The sequence below is a fragment of the Nematocida ausubeli genome, assembly GCF_000738915.1.
Source record: "Nematocida ausubeli strain ERTm6 chromosome Unknown supercont2.5, whole genome shotgun sequence".
Taxonomy (NCBI): domain Eukaryota; kingdom Fungi; phylum Microsporidia; genus Nematocida; species Nematocida ausubeli.
Genome location: NW_026515638.1, coordinates 114,981 through 134,975, shown reverse-complemented (window position 1 = coordinate 134,975; position 19,995 = coordinate 114,981). Strand labels below are relative to the sequence as shown.

Here is a 19,995-nt window from a genome sequence, read left to right as displayed (position 1 = left end):
TTACTGTTGACATATTCTGCTTGTTTTAATATTTTCTCACAATTAGTAGGGTATTCTCTGATATACGAGGAATCTTCCAGCAGTTTCATTTATCATTGATGAACTTTGGTAATGGAACTAATGAAAGTGTGATTTTTACCACAATAACCCGAATACTTGGTCTATTGAATATATTCATGCTCAAATTAACTGACTTTTATTTCTCCTGCTCTTTTGTCACCCGAATTAAGTCTACTTTTACATGAACACTCTCCTTCTTCTGGAACTTGTACGTTTTTTTAAGCTCAAACTGCATTTCTGATAATATTCGGATTCTTCCACTGTATTTTGTCTTAAAATACTCTCTTGTGCTTGTTTTGTGCATGGAATATACAACACTAGCCTTCTCTAAGGCCTTCTCCAGGAAGGTCACATCAATTCCACTGTTATTTTTTGTGCCAAAAGGAGGATTTATAATAGCAGTGTCAAACTGCGGCAGCTCATTAAACTGGGCATCCTGAACATCTGCGCATATAAATCTATGCTGTCCTTCAGAGACCTTCTGTAAATTGTTCTCATAAAGTGACTCAAGACTTGCATCTACATCAAGGCCTGTGACACTTGCGGCTCCATACAATAAAACAGCTGCACTTAACATTCCTGTTCCACACCCCAGATCCAAAACTGTCTTCTGTTGTACATCGTCATTTTCTACTGCCATGACATACACTACAGCACATGCCAGCTCTGAAGGAGTCATGTACTGCTCGTATTTTATCTTTGGATGACTAAATCCTTCTATTTCATCAAGCCTCCACTTTGCCTCTTTCAGTTTCATTTTTTCGAAGATGTTTTTTCATGGCTTCTATTGAGCAAGGACTAAATACTTTTTGGTGAAGAGTTTTCGTGTACGTCTTCTCCATTAAATATTCTGGTGAGGCACATGGGCTCCCAAGCATATCATGCGGGGCACCTAATAGATGGGCTAATTCATGTGCCATTGTTTCACCTATTTCCTTTGGCGTATCATCTGGCTTAACCGTGCAGACGGCAATTGGATTTCCATTTAGAAGTCCCCCTTCAATTGATGCACCGTAAACTGAAGGATCTTTCTCCAAATGCAGAAAGAATATGGGCTGGTCCTTTTCCTCTTGCGGACTGGATCTTCTTATCTTGGCAGTTATGCTTTTCAGGCCATTAAATAAATCAATTCCGTTTATTTGCTGGTTGTAGTCAGACTGGATGTCATGTGCTGATTCGCTTGCAGGGGGATGCATATTTGCGTATGTTATTTGGTTGCATGTAATTTGAATCGGTAGATTACTTCTACTGTATATATCTTGCATTATTTTGTGTGCTTCTTCTACCTTCCACTTTGGAATCTCTAGTGTCTCCACAATGGTTGTGAGGTTAAGATGCAAATACGCATCTATTTGCTGCTTTATCCTATGGCACTTCACCCAGTAGACTGCGCACACTATAAGCACATGGATATATACGCATAGTTTTCTCATGTTTATTTATGTTTTCCAGCAGGCATCTCTGAAGAACTAGTGAATTTAAGAATGAAAGCATAAATAGTCCATATTAACCCAGAAATACACAATACATCACTGCATAATTACTCATTCTAAATGGAATTCTCACTGTCTCCTGAATATAACCTGAATATTCACTCAGAAGAAAAACCAATCATTAAATATTTCTAGTGCACAGAGCGTGAAGACAACATAAATATGCAAGAAAATAGGCATATGAATATACTGATTTACAATGAAATACCTATTCTACAAGGTTTAATTGCATAGATACAGTGAGATTTACGTTTTAAATCAGGTTATACAGCAACTATATGCATAAATTCATTCTAATTATTTCGGTTTATTAAACACCCACTTCCATTGCAGCCTCAAACAATTCAGTCTCCAGCCAGGCCGAATGAAACACCATACCAGAAGTAAAGAGAAGCCAGATATACTACAAGAATTGTATAAGGCACTATACAAAATATTCCACCAAGAATAATAAGAATAATAGTAGAACAGGATTATCCTGAATAATTAATGAAAAGCACTTGGAATACAAGTATTCCCCATATATAACCCGATATAACCAGATATAACCTGAATAAATTAGTCTAATATATGCACAGGCATAATTTCAGTTAAAAAGAAAAGTTCATGAGCTACCTTAAAAAGACAGAATAACCCATAGAGAGATAAGATGCACCCTAATAGATAACTATACAACAAAATATGCACAAAATATGCACAGATCCATTTATACTGTCACTCCAGATATCTTAGTATCTAGTTTTATATTTTATAAATTCACATCTACTACCCACGCCTATTTGGCACTCTTCTTACAGATCTCCACTTAAAACCAATTTTCACATTCTCAAGTATAACCAACAATTAAGCACAGGATTAGCTTTGAATGAAACAGAATTTGGAGGATACTATTTTAAACAAAAAAAATTTACGAGAGAATGTCTGAAGGCCCCTCAGTGGATATAACAGCAGAGGAGGAAAGCGTCTTTCTTTTCTACCATAAACTAAAAATGTTCGAGATATGCGAGTCAATGAAAATTCCAATCCATGTACAAAGCACAGTGATTGTGTACTTCAAAGTACTATTCTTAAAAAAGCGAGTATTTCACTACGATATGAACAACTTGGTCATGGCTTGTATACTTCTAGCAATGAAGGTAGAGAATATAAATATTACAACTATGCAGATAAAGGAGGTAGTCCCTGGTGTAGACGAAAGATTACTTGCTGAGTACGAATTGGAAATATGCAATGCACTGAAGTTCAATTTGCATGTTCCTTCACCCCACTTAAGGCTAATTGGTCTTTTTCTGCTGCTGCGCAATAAAGAGAGTGTTCAGACGGTTATGACTGGATCAGTGCAGACTCAGGATATTGTCTCGCCTGATGCAAATATAGATTGGGACACATCTGCGGAAAATCTTAAAACACTCATGCTATTGGATAATTATCACACACTAGATCTAACACAGGTAGCCATTGCATCACTCCCTGTGCCACCCACTGAGCTGGAGGGCTTCTTTATGCTGGACACCCTTGAGGCAGCTGGGCACCTGAAGAAGCAAATGAAACGAAAGAAATCTCCATCTAAGGTGCAGATTAACACGATCAAAGAAAAGATAAAGGCAATTCAAGCCAGATATAAAATAGTGCAACCAATGGAGGGCTGATTTATTCAACTAGCTTTAAGAGTTCTCTTTTATACTTCGATGGGTTTTCCTCCCATGGCACATTCTTGCCGTCATGAAATAATCCTCCTGGACACTCTCTCTCCTGAAGATATTTCTGGAGGGGAGCAAAGGAAGTGCACCCGCCCATTTTAACAATAGTATTCTTATTGCGGATTGTTAATTTAAAAAGAACTTCATCAGTGCCCAGTTCAATGACTGACTTGCCTTCCTGTGGAATGGTTAGTTTGACTGTTCTGGAGAGGCCAGGGTAGTCTTCTTTGTATACTTCGTCCGACTTATCCTGTATTTCCACATCCACCAAATCATTCTGTTTAATATTGAATAAATCACTTGGCACTTCTTGCTTCTTCAGGATGTTATCCAGGGCTCTTTTTATTTCTTTCTCTGAGAGTGGTGTAAATTTATCATCAATCATAAATCCATTCTTGTATATTGTTAGCTTCCTACTTCCCACTGGCTCTTCATTTTCTCCTGCATTCGAGGCCTTCATTAACTTTTCAAATTCTGCTGCATACTTTGTCTTTGGGATTTCCACGATCTGCCCACTGTGACCACCCACGTAGCTGGTCCTTTTATCTGCGTTGTACTCCTTTATAATTGTCTCTGCTATGGCCATGTCATCTCTTGCCAGCTGCAGTGCATTTCTTGCTTGATTTTCTGTGCAATTAAGCTTCTTCACTAACTCTGCAATCTTGCCTGTCATAGTGCACAAAAAGTAATTTAATTTATGCGGAATTAATTAGGAGAAAAGGAGATTAAAGCAGCCAATCCTTACTAAATCACACGAACCAGATGGATCTTACTTTATTCTGATCTAAATGGATATATTTAATAGGATACTGTATAGAATACCTTATAAATAAGTTCAGTTAAATCTCATTCTTGTACACTCTAAAAATAACTGAATATATACTAAGTGTCCACATGACAGGTACTATTCTCATTATAAATCCAGGATATTTCCACTTTCCTGAATTTACGCTGCACCATAAAGCACTTTCACTGAAAGAATATCATAAATTACTAACAAGATAAAAAATACGTTAATTATTCTTTCCAGAAATATCTTCATTTTCTGCACTTTCAGGTTATATCGGGTTATAAATACTCCTTTAATTATTCCTAACAGATAATTAAATCCCCGTATATATCCCTAATAATTCTGTCCTTCTGGCACTAAAATATCTTAAGGTACTCACAGCCAGAAAATAAATTTATTCTCTCAAGTGAATTATTTCCAGGGCAATGGAAGACAAATAATTTCAAGGGAAAGTTAACAGCTAAATTAGCAGCTAAATAGGTGTTTTATACGTTGTATTTATTCATACTCAATTAATACTTATGGATTATATGAAAGGGTACCTGCTTGCTTATCAAACACTAAGAAGTTTCTTTCCAGAAGTATATTGAGCCTTTTATCTGCCAATTCAAGCGGGATCCCATGGGACTTTATTAGGCGAGATATTAGGACACTTTTCTCTTGCGGTGAATCTGTCTTTAATTCTCTGACTAAGTAGCTGTCTGCAGCCATATTTAAAAGGACTTTTTTTCTGTCGGATGCATCTTCCTCTGCCTCTGCTGCAAAGTCTGGAAGGAGATCTGTCCATTCAGTTGGTTTATTGAAGTTATTTCCCCTTCTTATTTTCTGGCTGTCTGAAGATACTTGTATAATGCCTTTCTTCAAAAGCGGTTCCATTTGCTCTCTGTGCAAAGGAAGGGCTTCAAACCTGGAAAGTGGAAATTCCTTGTTTTCGCACAGCTGCTGAATCAGCCAGTACTGCGGAAATGAAAGAATTGCACTCTCTGAGTCTACTTCTATTTCTACAGTGGACAAAGTATCTACCCACTCCATTTTTACCTTCTGTCTTTTCCTGGACTGTTCAATTTTCTGCTTGATTTTGGATATTTCAGGCATTCCAGGCAGGTTTAACTGCTCAATTAGCCTGGGCCACCTGAAACTATTTGTGTGAACCAGAGAGACCGCTCCATTCTGAAGGGTCTCTGCCTCTGAGAAGTCTCTGATTAATCCAGCCACTCGCATGCGCAAAGGATATTTCCACTTGCTGCTGATGACTCTGACAGCCCTTTGAATTGGCTGAATATTCTCTTCACACAGAAGAGATCTAACCAATGAGACACACAAATTATTCTCGAAGTATTTTGTGCTTGAGACTTCCTCTGCAATTATCCGCAGGAATGGCACTTCTTCTTTCTTTATTTCCTTCACTGGGGAAGATTTAATCTTCTCTACAAGTAATTTTGCATAAGAATTTGGTGTTTTCTTAACGGCTTTTTTAAATAATTTTCTTGTTAATTGGAAGATCTTTCTTCTTGCATCTGCAGGCCATTCCATCTGCCTGATCTGCAGGAGATTATATGCTTGTATCCCTGCATATTCTAGCAATGCTTCTGCTAGTGCACTTTGAAGTCTCTTCCCGAAGGCTTTGCTTATTCGGTTTGACATCAATAGGGAAAGTGCGTCTTTCTCTTTTTCTTGCAGCAGAACAAGAATCTCCTTCACCCCAAGGACACCCTCATCAAATACAGCATCTCCTAAATACTGTTGCACTTGATATTTTGTCTCCCTAGGAAGATATTCCATATTTGTCCAGTTGAATAATCCTGGGATCTTCTGTAGACTCTCAATCCTTCTAAGAATATTTTTTGAGTCTTCTGCAGTCCCTTGCCTTATAATATTTCTCATATATACGGGTACTTCTGTATCATACGCCCGAATGACTGTCTGGTTAATCTCATCAGATCTGCCTACTCTGTGCAGCAGGCGTATTCTCACACTAAGTTCTTCTGTTTCACTCGTAGATCTGGAATTAATTAAGTCAGCAACTGCCACAAAAATATCGTGTAACTCTTTTTCTGCCTGAGAATCTGCTATTTCCAGGATGGAGTGCCTAAATGTTCTAGCAATTGGAAGAGAAGAGAGTCTTCTGCATCGCCCTGGTCTTATGTTAATTCTAGCCAGAATTCCACTAAGCCTCTTTGAAAGACACTTTCCTGCAGCATACGCCTGGCATAAAAATTCTTTCTTCTGGATAATGTGACGTCTAAGGGCACCACATGCAAAGCGTAAAATATTCTTCCTTTCTTGCGCATTTAAATCATTCAGAATTGATATAAGCTTCAGCCTGTCTCCTTGACTTCGATCGATCTCCTGCTGTATTAGGCTCATTGCGCATTCTGTGCGGTGCATTTATTCTTGTGCGAAAAAAATATTATGACTATTGGATGGGAAAGCAAAAAGTCCCCGGAAATAAGCAGAATAAAAATAGAGATGGAAGATGGCACAGATGACTTCACATTCTGGGAGGGAGTCGAGCCCCCTGGAAGTCCTTTGACAAGCGATGTCCCACTGTCAGAGGCCAGGGAAGTACTGCAATTTTCTGTTGTTTCCGTTGCTAGGGCAGAAAAGTACGATAGAGTGGCAGGTGCAAATGGAGAAGTGGCTTATATATACGGTAGTTGGAGGGAAGGTACTCCCCGTATAGGAAATATGATTAGTATCATGCCTTGTTTGTGCTGTCCTAGAACTGTACCAGCAGACCTATCCAGTGTAACAGACGAGAGCAACTACCTTATTGTTCACTCAAAGAAGTCTTTAGTGACTACGAACATTATTGAAGCACTTTCCTGCGTAAGAAAGGCAATTCTTTTGGAAAAAATACTTCCATTCACCAGGGAAGTCACAAAGCCCTTGGTCCATGGGATAGTCGTACATGAGTGGCTGGATCTTCTTGTCAAAAACAGAAATTCATCAATTTCTGCGGCTGCTAATGACTTAAAATCAATTATTTCACAGCATGCCTTTGAGTTCTATAAGATACAACAGTCTTTGAAAAGTGCATTCTCTGACATATTTAGGCACTTTGGGACTCTTACAGACTTTGTTAGGCACCTGGAATACACAAAGGCAGAAGAAAGCAGAACTGTCCACAGTCAGCTCCTGCAGCTAAAGGGAAAACCTGATGTAGTAGTAGTAAGTAACCACATGGAGACAGAAATAGAACTAAAAACAGGAGAGAGACTGCACATGGAAAATCTGGCACAAGTAATTCTGTATGGTCTCCTGCAGAGAGAACAAAAGGGTTATACCTCACAGAAGCTTTTTCACCTGAAAAGCAACAGCCTCAAAGAGATCTTTCTAAAGCACTTTGAAGTAGTCCATATTCTCAGCAGACGAAACAGAATGGTCCAAAAGGCAAAACTCCCAAAAAGACAAGAAATACCGCACTGCACCACATGCAGCCAGAAGACTGCCTGCCTAGCAGCAGCAGAAATAGAAAAAGCCGTTATAAAAAATAACGAAGAAAATAAAACCCTTCCAGAGACAAAAAATATCACCATAGAGTGCACTAGTAATCTGAACAGAAAAAAAAAGTACGATCCAGAAATAAGAAAAAGACAAAGGGTAGAAATAATAAAAGAAGAGAACCCAACAGATTTAAAAGAAGAGCCAGAGAACAAAGAAAATTCCAGCCTTCTGAAAGATGAAAATGAAGAGATTTATGATAATTTAACTTATAGTCCAGGCACTATAGACTCACTTCTCAACCTAGACTTAAGTAATCTAGGACTATTCGGGTACATTTGGGAGCAAATTCAAAAAGAAGAAGAACTCTCACAAGAACCTATCTTTCTTGCGCTTATTGAGACGTGGGATAATAATTACCTAAAGGTACACATGAAAGAAGAAGCAGCTGCTACTCTCTGTAATAATGAATATATCACAGTATATGATAAAGACGCATGTGCATTTGGTCAGGGAGTAGTGTCTCTTGTACACGCAGGCACAGTAGAAATACATTTGCATGAAAAACTAGTCTATGCCCACAATGGATCTATTTTGATCTCTAAGGACTCTGGTATACGTGCATTTGCTGAGCTCAGGACAAGTTTACTTAGACTGTTCATTTCAGAAAAGGTTAAATCCATGTGGTTTAATCCAACTTCCAAGATAAAAGGAACAATTCCAAGTGAATTTGCAGCAGAATTCCTGGCACTAAACTCAGATCAGCAAAAGGCTTTATTCAGTGCCTTGCAGAGTACGCCGTATGCCTTAATACACGGGATGCCTGGCACAGGAAAGACAAGGGTCATTGCTTTACTCACAAAGATACAAGCACGCCTAGGGAAAACTGTCCTTCTTTCTTGTCACACCCACCTTTCCCTAACGAATATTGAGAAGCGTCTGGAGGGTCTTGGATTTATCCGGATGTACAGAACAGGAAGAACAAAGATTCAGACACTTTTGATCGATAGAGATTTATCGAAGAGATTTGATGCTTTCCAGGAATATAATGTAATTCTGGCTACATCACGCTCTCTGCATGTAGACCCGATCTTTGATGGACGTACCTTTGACATGTGCATTGTAGATGAAGCCACACAGCAGAACTTTCTGTGCACTGTGCTGCCAAGCTTGTACTCTCAGGCACTTGTTCTAGTTGGTGATCATTTGCAGCTGAGTCCGCTTGCAAAGACACCGTGCCTTGGAGTGAGTCTTTTTGATATTCTCCGTAGACGGCATGATATGTGTGCACTCACCATGCAGTACAGGATGCCAGCGCAGATCATGGCAATAAGCAATGAATTATTTTACAGCGGAAGAATGGTTTGTATGGTCTCAGAGGAAGGTTCTGCAGAATTCTGTGATCTCACGGGTGCTACTTTGGCTGAGGTCCAGGACATAGTTTGCTCCGTACCTGAAAATTCGCAGATTCTTTGTTATTTTAATGAACAAGTCCGGAAAGTGCGGTTTTTTGGGAGAGATGCAGAGACTGTTGATAGATTTCAAGGAAGTGAGGCAGACCATATTGTCTTGCTGATAGATGTGCTTCTTGAGGGCACGCCCAGACTGGAAATACTTTCATCCCCGGAGAGACTAAATGTAGCACTCACAAGGTCGAAAAAAAAACTGACAATCCTTGGGAGAGAGAAATATCTGAAGGAGATAGCAGTGTTTTCACCTCTTTTCAGATCTGTAAGGATCGAACGCACGAATAAATAATCGAGCTAGCTTGGTTTTAGTCAGGCTTCTTATATAGTTTCATTGCTGAAGAAAACAAACAGAAGCATGTCACACAGGAACAGGCGGCAAGTAATTAAATCGATTGTTGAGATAGCTGTGCTTATTGGAGTGCTGGCTCTATTCTTTATTATTTCCATAAATATTCTGGGAAACTGGACAGAGGAAGAAGTGCAACCAGAGGAGGGCACAGATACCCATGCAGAATAGACGTAATTATTCAAAGTTAAATAAGACTTAGAGCACAAATTTCAAATGTATGCAGAAGGTATCTACATGATTTAGAGAATAAATGTGCTAAAATTAACTTATATTGTGCTTAGCCAATCCTGATAGATATGCTATGACAATTTATTTGGAATAAACAACAATTTTCCACAGTAAATAATAACAAACACTAAGAATACAGTATAAGTGAGTACACAAGATATGTACTTATTAGAATATTTCAATTTTAAGCTGTCTTGCAGAATTACTGCATGGTTTATCTGTGTTCTCTAATTTCCATTTATATTTCCATTAATTTACACGATGGTAATAAAACTTTCATTTTATTTTCTTATCATAAAAAAACTGAAGACTTTAAAATCAGATATACTTTTGGTTTTCCATTATATGAGAGAAATATTCTCTTCCTGTCACAAAAATGAATATTTGTGATGGCCAGTGACTGTAAGAAAGCACACTACATGTGACTCTGCTTGTTTATCTGACAGAAGTCATAGTTATATCATATTCCACTGGATATTAGTAAAACATTGTCTTTATATGACTGGTACTTTTTGACAGCTGTCTAAGCCTTAAGTGCTAAAAAATAAATTTAAAACAGTTTATTATAGGTAGGTCTAGCACCTTAAGGAGAAAGATTTAGCCTTCATTGGTTTAGGCAATGCGCATATTCTTATTAAACTATTATTTCACATAGATTAATTTATCTTTTATAACGTATATTTTATACAGTCCAGAAATACGTATTTATTTCATTCCTTATATCTCTGTCCTTAAGCACTAGACTGTGCACTCTTCAAAATATACTGAGAATATCCTTGAAAGTATTTGTTTATCTGGGAAATTAACCTTAATACTAGAAGACTCACCCAGGTATTTATTCTTTTTCTGGCACAGTGACACTAAATTTTAGTCACTACTCTCTACCAAGTCTTAATATTCTCTGCTTGGTCATTAAGAATGGATTTCTGAAGGTAAGAATAAATAGTTATACGTTAATAACCCAAAACCCGATAACCCTGATCATTTAAGATCTTTCCAAACTAAGAATGACTAGAGCACCCTTTATACATCTTATTAACGGTCATTTTCAGAGGAATATTCTCAGTGACTTTTTTGGGTTTTTCATGTTCTGTGATTTTTCTGCTTGTGACTTCACTAATTTCTGGGTTAATTGTAGCACACCCATGGCTCCATCATTCACATCCTTAATCTTTCTTTTTTATGAGTTCTTTGGGATAGTTCATTTTTTTTGTCTTTCTGAATTGAGGATGCACTTGAATTATCTTCTTTTTCTACTTGTACCCTAGGGTCTTCTATATTTTCCTTCTAGTTCTACCCTATAATTTCACTCTTTTTCTCTAAGATATTACTGTGCTTGGTAAAGAAATTTTCACCCAAAGAAATTTTGTCTGAATGAAAAAAGAAGTAGAATATATAAAGAGAATGGCAAAGGACAATATCCCCTTAAATATTGTCACCTTAGAAGATGAAAGTGTCATTAGACAACTGTACGATATCCCAAATAAGAATATTTCATTCAATCCATCATACGATAATACAAAGATAAATGTGACTATTTCTCATTCATACAATGAGATTTACGAGCTACTGAAGGAGAAGAAAGACATTTCAGATATTTTACTACTGAATGAATATATGTTATACAGTGAGATTCGGGTTATTGCATCCGGGAAGGAACTGCTTCAAGCCTGCGATGACCCAAGGATGATCACTCCTGCAGAAAAAAGTGCGTTAGAAGGGGGCATTGATGTCCCTGCGTCTTTGCTAAAGGAAAATCTGAAAAGTCAAGGGAAACTTCCTGTCTCCCGGGCCATTCGGATAGCAGGAAGGTACGCTGGAGAGGACAAGTAGTCTTATTGGGCCTAATAAATATTCTGTCCCATGGGCAACTCATTCAGTTATTTCTGGTGGATTTTCTTGGATGCAGATTTTTTACAACTGCCTTGGTGAGACTAAAAATAAGAATATTCCGTATAAATGACCTATAATTTATTCAAATCCGTGGGAGTTTAAGATTCTTACTTTAGCAATGTCTTCCTGCTCTTTCATAAATCTCTCAAAGTCATTCATCTCCTTTCTCTGCGCATTTTCAATGGCAGTTTTAAATAGTTCTGTGTTCTGTTTCTCCAATACAGCTGGCTTTATGTTCTCTTCGATTGACTTAATGAATGCATCTCCTCTAACTTCCTCAGAGTCATCGAACTCTATGACACTTCCAGTCAGCTCAATGTGCTTCTTTGTAATTCTTTCTCTCTCTAATGCTTTTCCGGTCTTAGCGCATACCATTTGAACTACAAAGGCAGTCTGACTAATGAAGTCAACTATTACTCCTATTTTAGTAGCCATTTCTCTGCACTTAAACTCAACTACTCTTCCTTTCTCAATACAGTCTCTCATTACTACAGGGCTAAAAAAGAATAAATTATTTTTAGACTTTTTATAAATATTCAATTTCTATTACTTTGTTATTTTCATGTCCAGCCTAGAAAGCGAGTGCTTAAGCCTAATTGAACAAAATAATGAAGAATTTTCATACTCCTTACAGAAGTACAAGCTACATACACTTGCCACAAAAGAGATTTCTTCCCAAAGTGACAGCATATTTGGATATTTTCTGTTATATTTACTGGCAAAAGGACAGACAAAGAGATATTCTTTGAATAGACTGGAATTATCAGATGTAATTGACATAGATAAGTCAGAATGCATTAAAACAGTAGACTATATCTGGAGATGCAGTATTCTTGGGGATATTCCTCAGATGAAACACGCCCTGGATGCCCTTCCAAAGACACATTTGAAAATTGGTCTAGCAGCCTGCGAATTTCTCCAAGAGAGAAAGGGAAAGGTGGAAGAGTGCAAGAGAGGAAGGAAGGAAAGTAAGATTCAACAAATTGTTAAAACATCCAATATGTTCTTCAGAGTATAAATAAAGACCTTTAAAACACTGTTCCACTGGTTTCTGAAACTACAGTTTTATAGTACTGCATTAATAGAAGGTCATTCAAAGGCGTATGGAAGACTCAGACTCAGATAGGAATGGTATATACGGAAAGACCAATACAAATAGATTGTTCGCTTTGGATGAGTTTCTTAACGATAATTCCGATGGGATGTATCCTGACGCATCTTTATCACTCTCGGATAATATGCAGAAGATCCTGGAGGGCCGTAAATTATACTCATTCAATCACATGAATCAGCCGCAATACTCCCCTGCATACTCAGAGAAGTCAGATCCTTCTTCGTACATTGATGCCTGGTATACGAAAAAAAGAAGAAGACCATACACTACACCATGGGACTACTCACCATCAGAAGGAGAAGGATATGAAAGGGAACAGGCTGTATATAATCCACAGCAGGAAATGAAAAAGAAGAAGATGTGCTTGGGGGTTCTAAAGAAAATAACCATCCCACAAGAGAAAAGTACAGTTAATTCTGTACTACCGCTGTACTTGAATGCAACGACAAGCTTTGAAGGACCTGGCCAAAGGATTGAATTCTTAAAGATTAGTCACAATTTCATGGCTCGTGTTCAAAGCACGGATTATAACTCTCTGACTGTCCAGCAACTAAAAAGCATCATGAAGGAATTTGGTCTTCCATACGTTGGAAGAAAGCATGAGCTAATTGAGAGAATTCTGCAGACAGTAGAAAAAATACAAAAAAAACAGAATCAAGAGAGAAATGGCAGAAAAATCAACGTATCTTCTGAAATGGATGATCCCATGGATAACAAGCAAGAAGGTGATGGTGTAGAGGATAAAACATCTCTTGGATTTATGTTTTTCTAAATTTAATGATAAATAAAGATATGTTAATATTTGGTAGATTAAAGATACGCATATAAAAGAGTAATTTGTACATTGGATACAATAAATATGGAAAGTATGTGCTTCTTTCACTATATAATAAAAATATCTATTACCCCGTACTGCAAAATATTCTATACTACAGCCAATTACTAAGTGATATTCATAGATATGAATATGTATTATTATGCACCAGAAGAGATTATAATACTAGACATAATATGTACAATTTACTGTGTGAATATCTCTTCTTGGGATATACATTTTATACATTTATTCTTGATGTATATTAAATATAACCAAAATAATCCTTTAGAACTCACTGTTTCAGATACGTATTCAGATTTAAATAGTACTATAGATAATTTTGTATGTAAATAGAACAGTTCTTCTATTATATGCATATATTTTAAAGTATCCTTTTTATTCTTATAAAATATAAATATGTACATATTTTAATTTTTATTCTCATATGAAGGCTTTAAATCTTTTATAAAGAGAAGAAAATACTAAACAAAAAGAATATAAAGGTGTATAAGAGGAAAGACAGAAATACAGTAAGAACTTAATATTTAAAGAAAAAGATAATCTCAGATCTACAAAATATTAGACCTATTACTACTAGTCTCTTTAATTTTAAGTGTTTCAGTGTGTTTGAGACCATCTAACTATCTTAAGAATTATTCAGACATAAAATACACGTATATTCATAGTAAATTAATACGAAATATATCTGTAATTCAGGCTAGTATAAAATATTCATATAAATAACCAGATAAAATAGTAAGAAATAATCAATATTCTATTACACTCAGGCCAACTACTGCTTGATTTACACATAAATTAGACTAATTAAAAATACCACAAGAAAGACATAATTAAAAATACAATTTAAACGTGAATATAGAGGTAAGAAAATAAATTTTAAAGAATGCACAAGAAAAAGCAAAGCACACTTCACTACATATGCATTATATTTGTCTCCCTGCATGGATTGATATTTTGTGCAAATCAGATACAACGGAAATCTGATAAAAAACAAGTAAATCTCTGGGAAATAAAAAAGTTTCTGATCAACAGCAGTAACAGAGAGAGTACAATCAAGGATGCACTAATTAAATTGGATAAAGACCAAAATGGCATAATATTTGGGGAAGTAGATACTTTATTGCAGATTGACCCAAATATTCCCATGGGAAAGTCATTCCGTGATACATTAGAGACATATCCTGTTCTAAATGACATAATATCCATCAGAGCAAGAGACGTAGCCAGAATAAAAATGGAGAAGTTAAACTTCATCCTGACTCACTTTAAGGCAAAAAAGATCATCTTCAAGGATATATACATTAGACAGAAAGAGAAAAAAAGAATAACAGCCAGGCCAGTGGCAGTTGAAGAGAAAGAAGCAAGTAGTGTTGCAGTGCTTGTATTTGATGGTGTTTCCAGCCAGAATATGGAGATAATCCTGAAGCACTGGAGATACCCAGGATTAAAGATTTTGCACGTAGAGAACAGTAATATCACTAGTATGAGATTCCTAGATTCATATTTATCAGGAGTTTCTTTAGAAAAAGTCACTCTAAAAAGACTATATGATTTAGTGCTCATAAAATCAACTCTTCTGGAAAGTGAATCGATCAAGCACATTGTACTCCAGGATATTCCATATCTTGATGCGATAGGGTACAGATTCCTAAAGAAAATTCTGAAGGAAATCAAGGATCATATCTCTATAGATGCCTGGATATTTGAAAAAATCAACCTAGAACCATACGATATAATTATGAATGTGAACACTCTAGTGATTACAATGCCTTCAATTACCAGGCTGGATGGTACCCTGAATGAATTCTCAAAAAAAGTCAGAGACCCACTAAAGGTAAGAGGATTCGTGAATGCCACAAGAGTAGAAGTAAATGGACTTATAAATCACTACACCATAAAGGATGCAGCAAACATAACCGTTACATGGCTGAATAATTTCATAATATGTGTTGATGAAGTTTCAGTTACGCTTAAATGTGGCCACCAAAATGGTCCATTACATACCACAAGACTAACATATTTAGACCAAATAGGCCATGAACTCCCCAGGGAAACAAATGCAGGCGCAAGAATAAAATGGATGATCTGTGATTGCCTAATAAGAGGATCTATTCTACCAACAGAAATAGTTAGACCGTTAAATTTTCACAATGAAATAATGAGACCGTTAAATTCTCACACAGAAATAATGCGGCCATTAGAGTCTTATTCAGAAAGAATTAATGCAATCCTTAATAACCGTATATCCATAAGCATACCTGATATACACAGACAAGCAGAAGAGACTATTGCCAGACTAAGAGAACAATAAATTATATTTGTCCTATTTCATCTACTAACTCATTAATTACTTCTGTAAGAAGAGGTAATTCTTCCTGTAATTTCTTCATTTTTATCTCTAAAATAATGTCTAAATCTCGTGTCTTCTGAAGAAGTTCTGACAAACATGAAAATGAAGACTTTTCTGATTCTAACTTGGATATTCTATCAATAAGTTTCTGGCGTGTGGTTATAAATTGTCCTATAATCTCCTTTATATTATTCTCCAGGCGTAATATTACATCTGGGTCAGCCCTCTGGTTCTCAGGGGGTGAATCCCTTTGTATAATCCCTATACCACTGTAGAATAAAGAGAGTAATTTATACAGATTACTTTGAATCTCATCCAAGTAGAAAAAGGGACTGTCGTCTGAATCTTCATCTACGGATATATTCTCGTGTATAGACATGCAATTAAAAAATTTCATTATGACAGAGGACCAGTTATACTGCGAGAAGTGCGGATTTCCACCTGAATATTGCGAGTATTCATCTGCTTGCACAGCAACAAAGAAAGAGCCACAATTAAAGCCAGATACAAAGATTATTGTGACAACAAAAAGGGTCTCTGGGAACAAGAAAGTGACTCTTGTGAAAAACCTTCACCTTCTGATGAATAGCACCAAGATGAAAGAACTCGCCAAAAAGTGCTCAAAAACAATTGCATGTGGATCTACCCTTATAAAGAACGGGAGTGGCTCAGAAGATATATCTGTCCAGACATCAGAAGACTACAGAGTAATAGAAATCCTTGTTAAAGCAGGCATACCAAGTGATCGCATAGACAGGATAGTAAAATAACTCCATCCAGCAGGAATATTTAATAGCTGCGAAAAGTATAAAATAAATAGTCAGATACTTTAGAGACCAGACAGTTATAATTATATTCTGGTATACGGTTATATTTGTTATTTAAGTATATTTAAGTTTATTGTGGGGTTATAATGGTAGTAGTAGTAATAGTAGTACTAGTAGTACTAATTAATGTATTTGTACTTCTTTGGAATTTTGGATAAATTATTCACTCACTAGAGAGAAATAGACAGAAATAGAGAGAGAGAAGAGAGAAGGGAAAAATAAAATAGAGAAAGAGGAAAATAAAATAAAATAGAAATAGGGAAGGGAAGGAAAAAAATAAAATAGAAGAGAGAGAAGAGAGAAAAAGAGATAAAATAGAAGAGTTGTTTCTTTGTAAAAAAGTTCAATCTAATTCTCATTATATCTAGTTATATTTTAATTATATTCTAGTTAATTCTGGTTAAGTTCTCTATATAATTCTAGTTAAATCCTGTTAAATTCTACTTACTATCTACCCGCTATCTATCTGTCTATCTATCTACCCACTATCTGCCTTGTGTATTTTGCTGTACAGCAAGAACTTGAATGGTTTTAATTTAAAGTCTACTAAGATTAAGTGTATTCAAGTTATATCCATAGACAATCCACAGACAAGCACAAGATCATTAAGATATCCATATATATCCCGAGTAACCCGAAATAGATAACCTTAAATAGTGCACTCTTGAGATTCCATAAATTTACATACTGAGAGAGTATAAGATATATGGATATTCAGAAGAATAGTTAGATTATTTACTTGGAAGAGACATAATACTAGAATATATCCATGGGAATAAAGGGATATTCTAATTATATAGTAGAATATATGCAGGAATATACAGCCAGAAAATAAGTGACTTTTTAATTTTATGGATAGTTCAGTGTGGGATAGTAGTGACTCTGAAATGGATCTGATCAAGAAAGAGTCACAGATCCAGGAGGAAAGGATTCAACAAGAAAATATCCGGATAAAAAGGAAAAGTGAGATAGAAGATGCAAGAATATTCACAGAGAATGCATTACAACCGCACAGAAACACTCTTGTTATGTTCCTTGGCTATATTAAGACAGTAGCCCTTCTGGAGGATAAAAGTGTTTGGGTGAAAAATGAAAAAAGAGTCTGGGAGGCAATAATACATGCAATCCACATGGATATGATGCAAGGAATAGATGAATCTACAGTAGGAAAGAACATATCCAATAAGATTATGGAAATTGTAAAGAACAAGAAAAAGTCAATCGATGAAATCAAAGGGCACTTCAAAGTGGACAGTAACAAGGCACAGACATGAAATAAATGAAGCCACGTGCATGGAAATAACAAGAAATTAACTCTTAAAGTGATTTAGCAGTAGACCAAATAACGAATATTTCACAGGAATTCCCTGCATAGAAGACCTTTGGAATGAAGATATACTGGATTTCAGTGGAATTGACTAAGGGGCGTATATCCCAGGAGTAAAAATGGGTGCAGACAATCAAAAGGTGTTTATTCATCCATGCGAATTTCACTTATTTAGTCACAAAGTGCCTAATTATCAATGTATCTTCAGTATATCTGCTTCTTTACAGGCACAAATACAACGGAAATTGATCTAACCGTATAATTCTTTCCTTCTTCCATGAGGTACCTAGTCTCCCCAGGCATACTAGCAGCAGAGTGAATGGTTGCCCGGCCAGCATAAAATTTCCCCATGATTTTTATGCCTGCAGACTTGGAGAAGTTCGTGTATACGCTCTCCCCAAGGGTATAATTCTTATTTTCTGTTGGCAAGAATAGAAGATCTTGTCCTTCAACATTTCTGTAAATATCCTCCAAAGGTAAATCTGCACTGTATTCCCTGACTAAAGTAACCATTTTATCACAGTCCAAGAAGGGTATAAGGGGTACACCCTGCCATGCTTGTGTCTTCCCAAACATATCTATCTTAATTGTCTCTGGATAATTCTCAGGCATATCTTTAAAGATAGGATATAATCCTTCTGGAATGGAACTGGATGAAGATTGAGGCAGGACAGCCATAACTTGTTCTAATGGCTTCCTTGCCTTCCCTACTTCAAATTCGAATGAAATATTCGGGTGACTCAGAAGGGTTTCTGCTATATCTCTGGCTAAGGGTGCAAAGTGCATGGGATAGTACCACTCCCAAGAAGGACATCCGTTGTAGTAGTATTCTAATATCCATGAAAGACCCTTTATATATTCTATGCATGAATTTGTTATTTCTTCAGGTGTGCTAGCATGCATTTTCATCTGGTAATATTCATTTCTTCCCTTCTCTTCAAACAGTTTAATCCTTAGGTCTTCATCTCTTGGGGTTTCACCTCTTCTCTTTGCTGCCTTAACGTAGCAAGAGAGTTTTGATCTAAGAAGGGCATCTTCTTGTTCCCCTAGTGTTTTCATGAGAACTGCTAGTTCTTCCATGTTAATCTTCCTGTCTTGTGTTAAATAAGCCCGTCTAGTTATAAGGTTTGTCAGGTAAGATCCTGTGATTGTCTCAATTGCAGCCACTTTTATGTCCATGGAGGGAATTGAAGGCAAGAAATCATTCCCAACAAAGAAGCACACAAATATCCAGTCATCCAGGATCCTCTCAAAGTCAAACCTAGCATTAATTGCAGTTGAGAAATCCGTATATAAATATCTCCTGATTATATCAATATCCAAGTAGATATAAGGCGGGAATGCATTAGGATTACAATTTCCCGTACTGTGCCCATCCTTCTTACATAATTGACAGCTAGATCTTTCTTCCCTCTCCAAGAAAAAAACATCTTCACGTAGTACCCGGAATGACTGCTCATGCGTAGCCAGACTCAAGAATATCAGGTCTGCATCGAGTCCGCATATAACATGTCTAACCCCAGATCCCTTAATACTCCTTACAAAGTCGTATATTTTATGTTCTCCTTCCCCAGGGACATCACATCCACTGTATATGACAGCCAATTGCTTCCATCCATTAACCCCAGCAGATTGCCTTTGTTCAATGTATCTGGTAATTGCAGTGTGCAATCTGTACATAAATGGAGTACCAGGCGTAATTGTATTCGGGTCAAAACCACCCTCCACATGACCATCTGTTGGATCTTTAGGTCTAAACCGTCTTTCCCTTTGCTGGTTCATCTTTGCCCTGGGCGCTACCCCATCTACAGCTATGTACATCAGTTGTTTAGGCCTTACAATAGCCACCAAATGGTCTACCATTCTGAATATTTCCTGGAACATTTCCTTCTCACTTCCTGGGGCATCCTTACCCCTGGGGTGACAGCATGGATGGATTATCCCATTTAAGTCCAAGTACAAGTTATCTACGCCTTGGTTCGCTACTTTATTAATTGATTTTGGATACCTCTTTGCTATCCATCTGAACAGTGAAGGCACTCCCATGTCTTTTACTAAAATTTTCAGAATATAAATGTATTCTGTAATATTATTCGTCTGCTGCAGTATAAAG

At 36.7% G+C, this 19,995-nt stretch overlaps 15 protein-coding genes across 15 annotated transcripts; 8 read left to right on the top strand and 7 right to left on the bottom strand.

Annotated features, from left to right (window-relative positions):
- Positions 1-196: 196 nt before the first annotated feature.
- On the bottom strand, positions 197-817 carry NESG_02043 (uncharacterized protein; the record flags this gene model as incomplete). Its single annotated transcript, XM_053049656.1, has 1 exon — positions 197-817. One exon carries the CDS (start codon positions 815-817, stop codon positions 197-199), a length of 621 nt encoding a protein of 206 aa, XP_052903827.1.
- Positions 786-1,493, bottom strand: NESG_02042 (uncharacterized protein; the record flags this gene model as incomplete). The annotated part of the gene is made up of 1 exon (XM_053049655.1): positions 786-1,493. One exon carries the CDS (start codon positions 1,491-1,493, stop codon positions 786-788), a length of 708 nt encoding a protein of 235 aa, XP_052903826.1.
- Positions 1,494-2,470: 977 nt separating this feature from the next.
- NESG_02041 (uncharacterized protein) lies at positions 2,471-3,202 on the top strand (the record flags this gene model as incomplete). The annotated part of the gene is made up of 1 exon (XM_053049654.1): positions 2,471-3,202. One exon carries the CDS (start codon positions 2,471-2,473, stop codon positions 3,200-3,202), a length of 732 nt encoding a protein of 243 aa, XP_052903825.1.
- Position 3,203: 1 nt separating this feature from the next.
- Positions 3,204-3,926, bottom strand: NESG_02040 (uncharacterized protein; the record flags this gene model as incomplete). Its single annotated transcript, XM_053049653.1, has 1 exon — positions 3,204-3,926. The coding sequence occupies one exon, from the start codon at positions 3,924-3,926 to the stop codon at positions 3,204-3,206; it is 723 nt and encodes a 240-aa protein (XP_052903824.1).
- A 636-nt stretch (positions 3,927-4,562) lies between these two features.
- Positions 4,563-6,431, bottom strand: NESG_02039 (uncharacterized protein; the record flags this gene model as incomplete). The annotated part of the gene is made up of 1 exon (XM_053049652.1): positions 4,563-6,431. One exon carries the CDS (start codon positions 6,429-6,431, stop codon positions 4,563-4,565), a length of 1,869 nt encoding a protein of 622 aa, XP_052903823.1.
- Positions 6,432-6,455: 24 nt separating this feature from the next.
- Positions 6,456-9,245, top strand: NESG_02038 (uncharacterized protein; the record flags this gene model as incomplete). The annotated part of the gene is made up of 1 exon (XM_053049651.1): positions 6,456-9,245. The coding sequence occupies one exon, from the start codon at positions 6,456-6,458 to the stop codon at positions 9,243-9,245; it is 2,790 nt and encodes a 929-aa protein (XP_052903822.1).
- A 1,662-nt stretch (positions 9,246-10,907) lies between these two features.
- NESG_02037 (uncharacterized protein) lies at positions 10,908-11,366 on the top strand (the record flags this gene model as incomplete). The annotated part of the gene is made up of 1 exon (XM_053049650.1): positions 10,908-11,366. The coding sequence occupies one exon, from the start codon at positions 10,908-10,910 to the stop codon at positions 11,364-11,366; it is 459 nt and encodes a 152-aa protein (XP_052903821.1).
- A 138-nt stretch (positions 11,367-11,504) lies between these two features.
- On the bottom strand, positions 11,505-11,912 carry NESG_02036 (uncharacterized protein; the record flags this gene model as incomplete). The annotated part of the gene is made up of 1 exon (XM_053049649.1): positions 11,505-11,912. The coding sequence occupies one exon, from the start codon at positions 11,910-11,912 to the stop codon at positions 11,505-11,507; it is 408 nt and encodes a 135-aa protein (XP_052903820.1).
- A 76-nt stretch (positions 11,913-11,988) lies between these two features.
- NESG_02035 (uncharacterized protein) lies at positions 11,989-12,444 on the top strand (the record flags this gene model as incomplete). The annotated part of the gene is made up of 1 exon (XM_053049648.1): positions 11,989-12,444. One exon carries the CDS (start codon positions 11,989-11,991, stop codon positions 12,442-12,444), a length of 456 nt encoding a protein of 151 aa, XP_052903819.1.
- An 85-nt stretch (positions 12,445-12,529) lies between these two features.
- Positions 12,530-13,312, top strand: NESG_02034 (uncharacterized protein; the record flags this gene model as incomplete). The annotated part of the gene is made up of 1 exon (XM_053049647.1): positions 12,530-13,312. The coding sequence occupies one exon, from the start codon at positions 12,530-12,532 to the stop codon at positions 13,310-13,312; it is 783 nt and encodes a 260-aa protein (XP_052903818.1).
- A 949-nt stretch (positions 13,313-14,261) lies between these two features.
- Positions 14,262-15,689, top strand: NESG_02033 (uncharacterized protein; the record flags this gene model as incomplete). The annotated part of the gene is made up of 1 exon (XM_053049646.1): positions 14,262-15,689. One exon carries the CDS (start codon positions 14,262-14,264, stop codon positions 15,687-15,689), a length of 1,428 nt encoding a protein of 475 aa, XP_052903817.1.
- A 1-nt stretch (position 15,690) lies between these two features.
- NESG_02032 (uncharacterized protein) lies at positions 15,691-16,107 on the bottom strand (the record flags this gene model as incomplete). Its single annotated transcript, XM_053049645.1, has 1 exon — positions 15,691-16,107. The coding sequence occupies one exon, from the start codon at positions 16,105-16,107 to the stop codon at positions 15,691-15,693; it is 417 nt and encodes a 138-aa protein (XP_052903816.1).
- A 19-nt stretch (positions 16,108-16,126) lies between these two features.
- On the top strand, positions 16,127-16,498 carry NESG_02031 (uncharacterized protein; the record flags this gene model as incomplete). The annotated part of the gene is made up of 1 exon (XM_053049644.1): positions 16,127-16,498. The coding sequence occupies one exon, from the start codon at positions 16,127-16,129 to the stop codon at positions 16,496-16,498; it is 372 nt and encodes a 123-aa protein (XP_052903815.1).
- Positions 16,499-17,406: 908 nt separating this feature from the next.
- NESG_02030 (uncharacterized protein) lies at positions 17,407-17,829 on the top strand (the record flags this gene model as incomplete). The annotated part of the gene is made up of 1 exon (XM_053049643.1): positions 17,407-17,829. The coding sequence occupies one exon, from the start codon at positions 17,407-17,409 to the stop codon at positions 17,827-17,829; it is 423 nt and encodes a 140-aa protein (XP_052903814.1).
- A 257-nt stretch (positions 17,830-18,086) lies between these two features.
- On the bottom strand, positions 18,087-19,928 carry NESG_02029 (uncharacterized protein; the record flags this gene model as incomplete). Its single annotated transcript, XM_053049642.1, has 1 exon — positions 18,087-19,928. The coding sequence occupies one exon, from the start codon at positions 19,926-19,928 to the stop codon at positions 18,087-18,089; it is 1,842 nt and encodes a 613-aa protein (XP_052903813.1).
- Between the last annotated feature and the right edge of the window lie 67 nt (positions 19,929-19,995).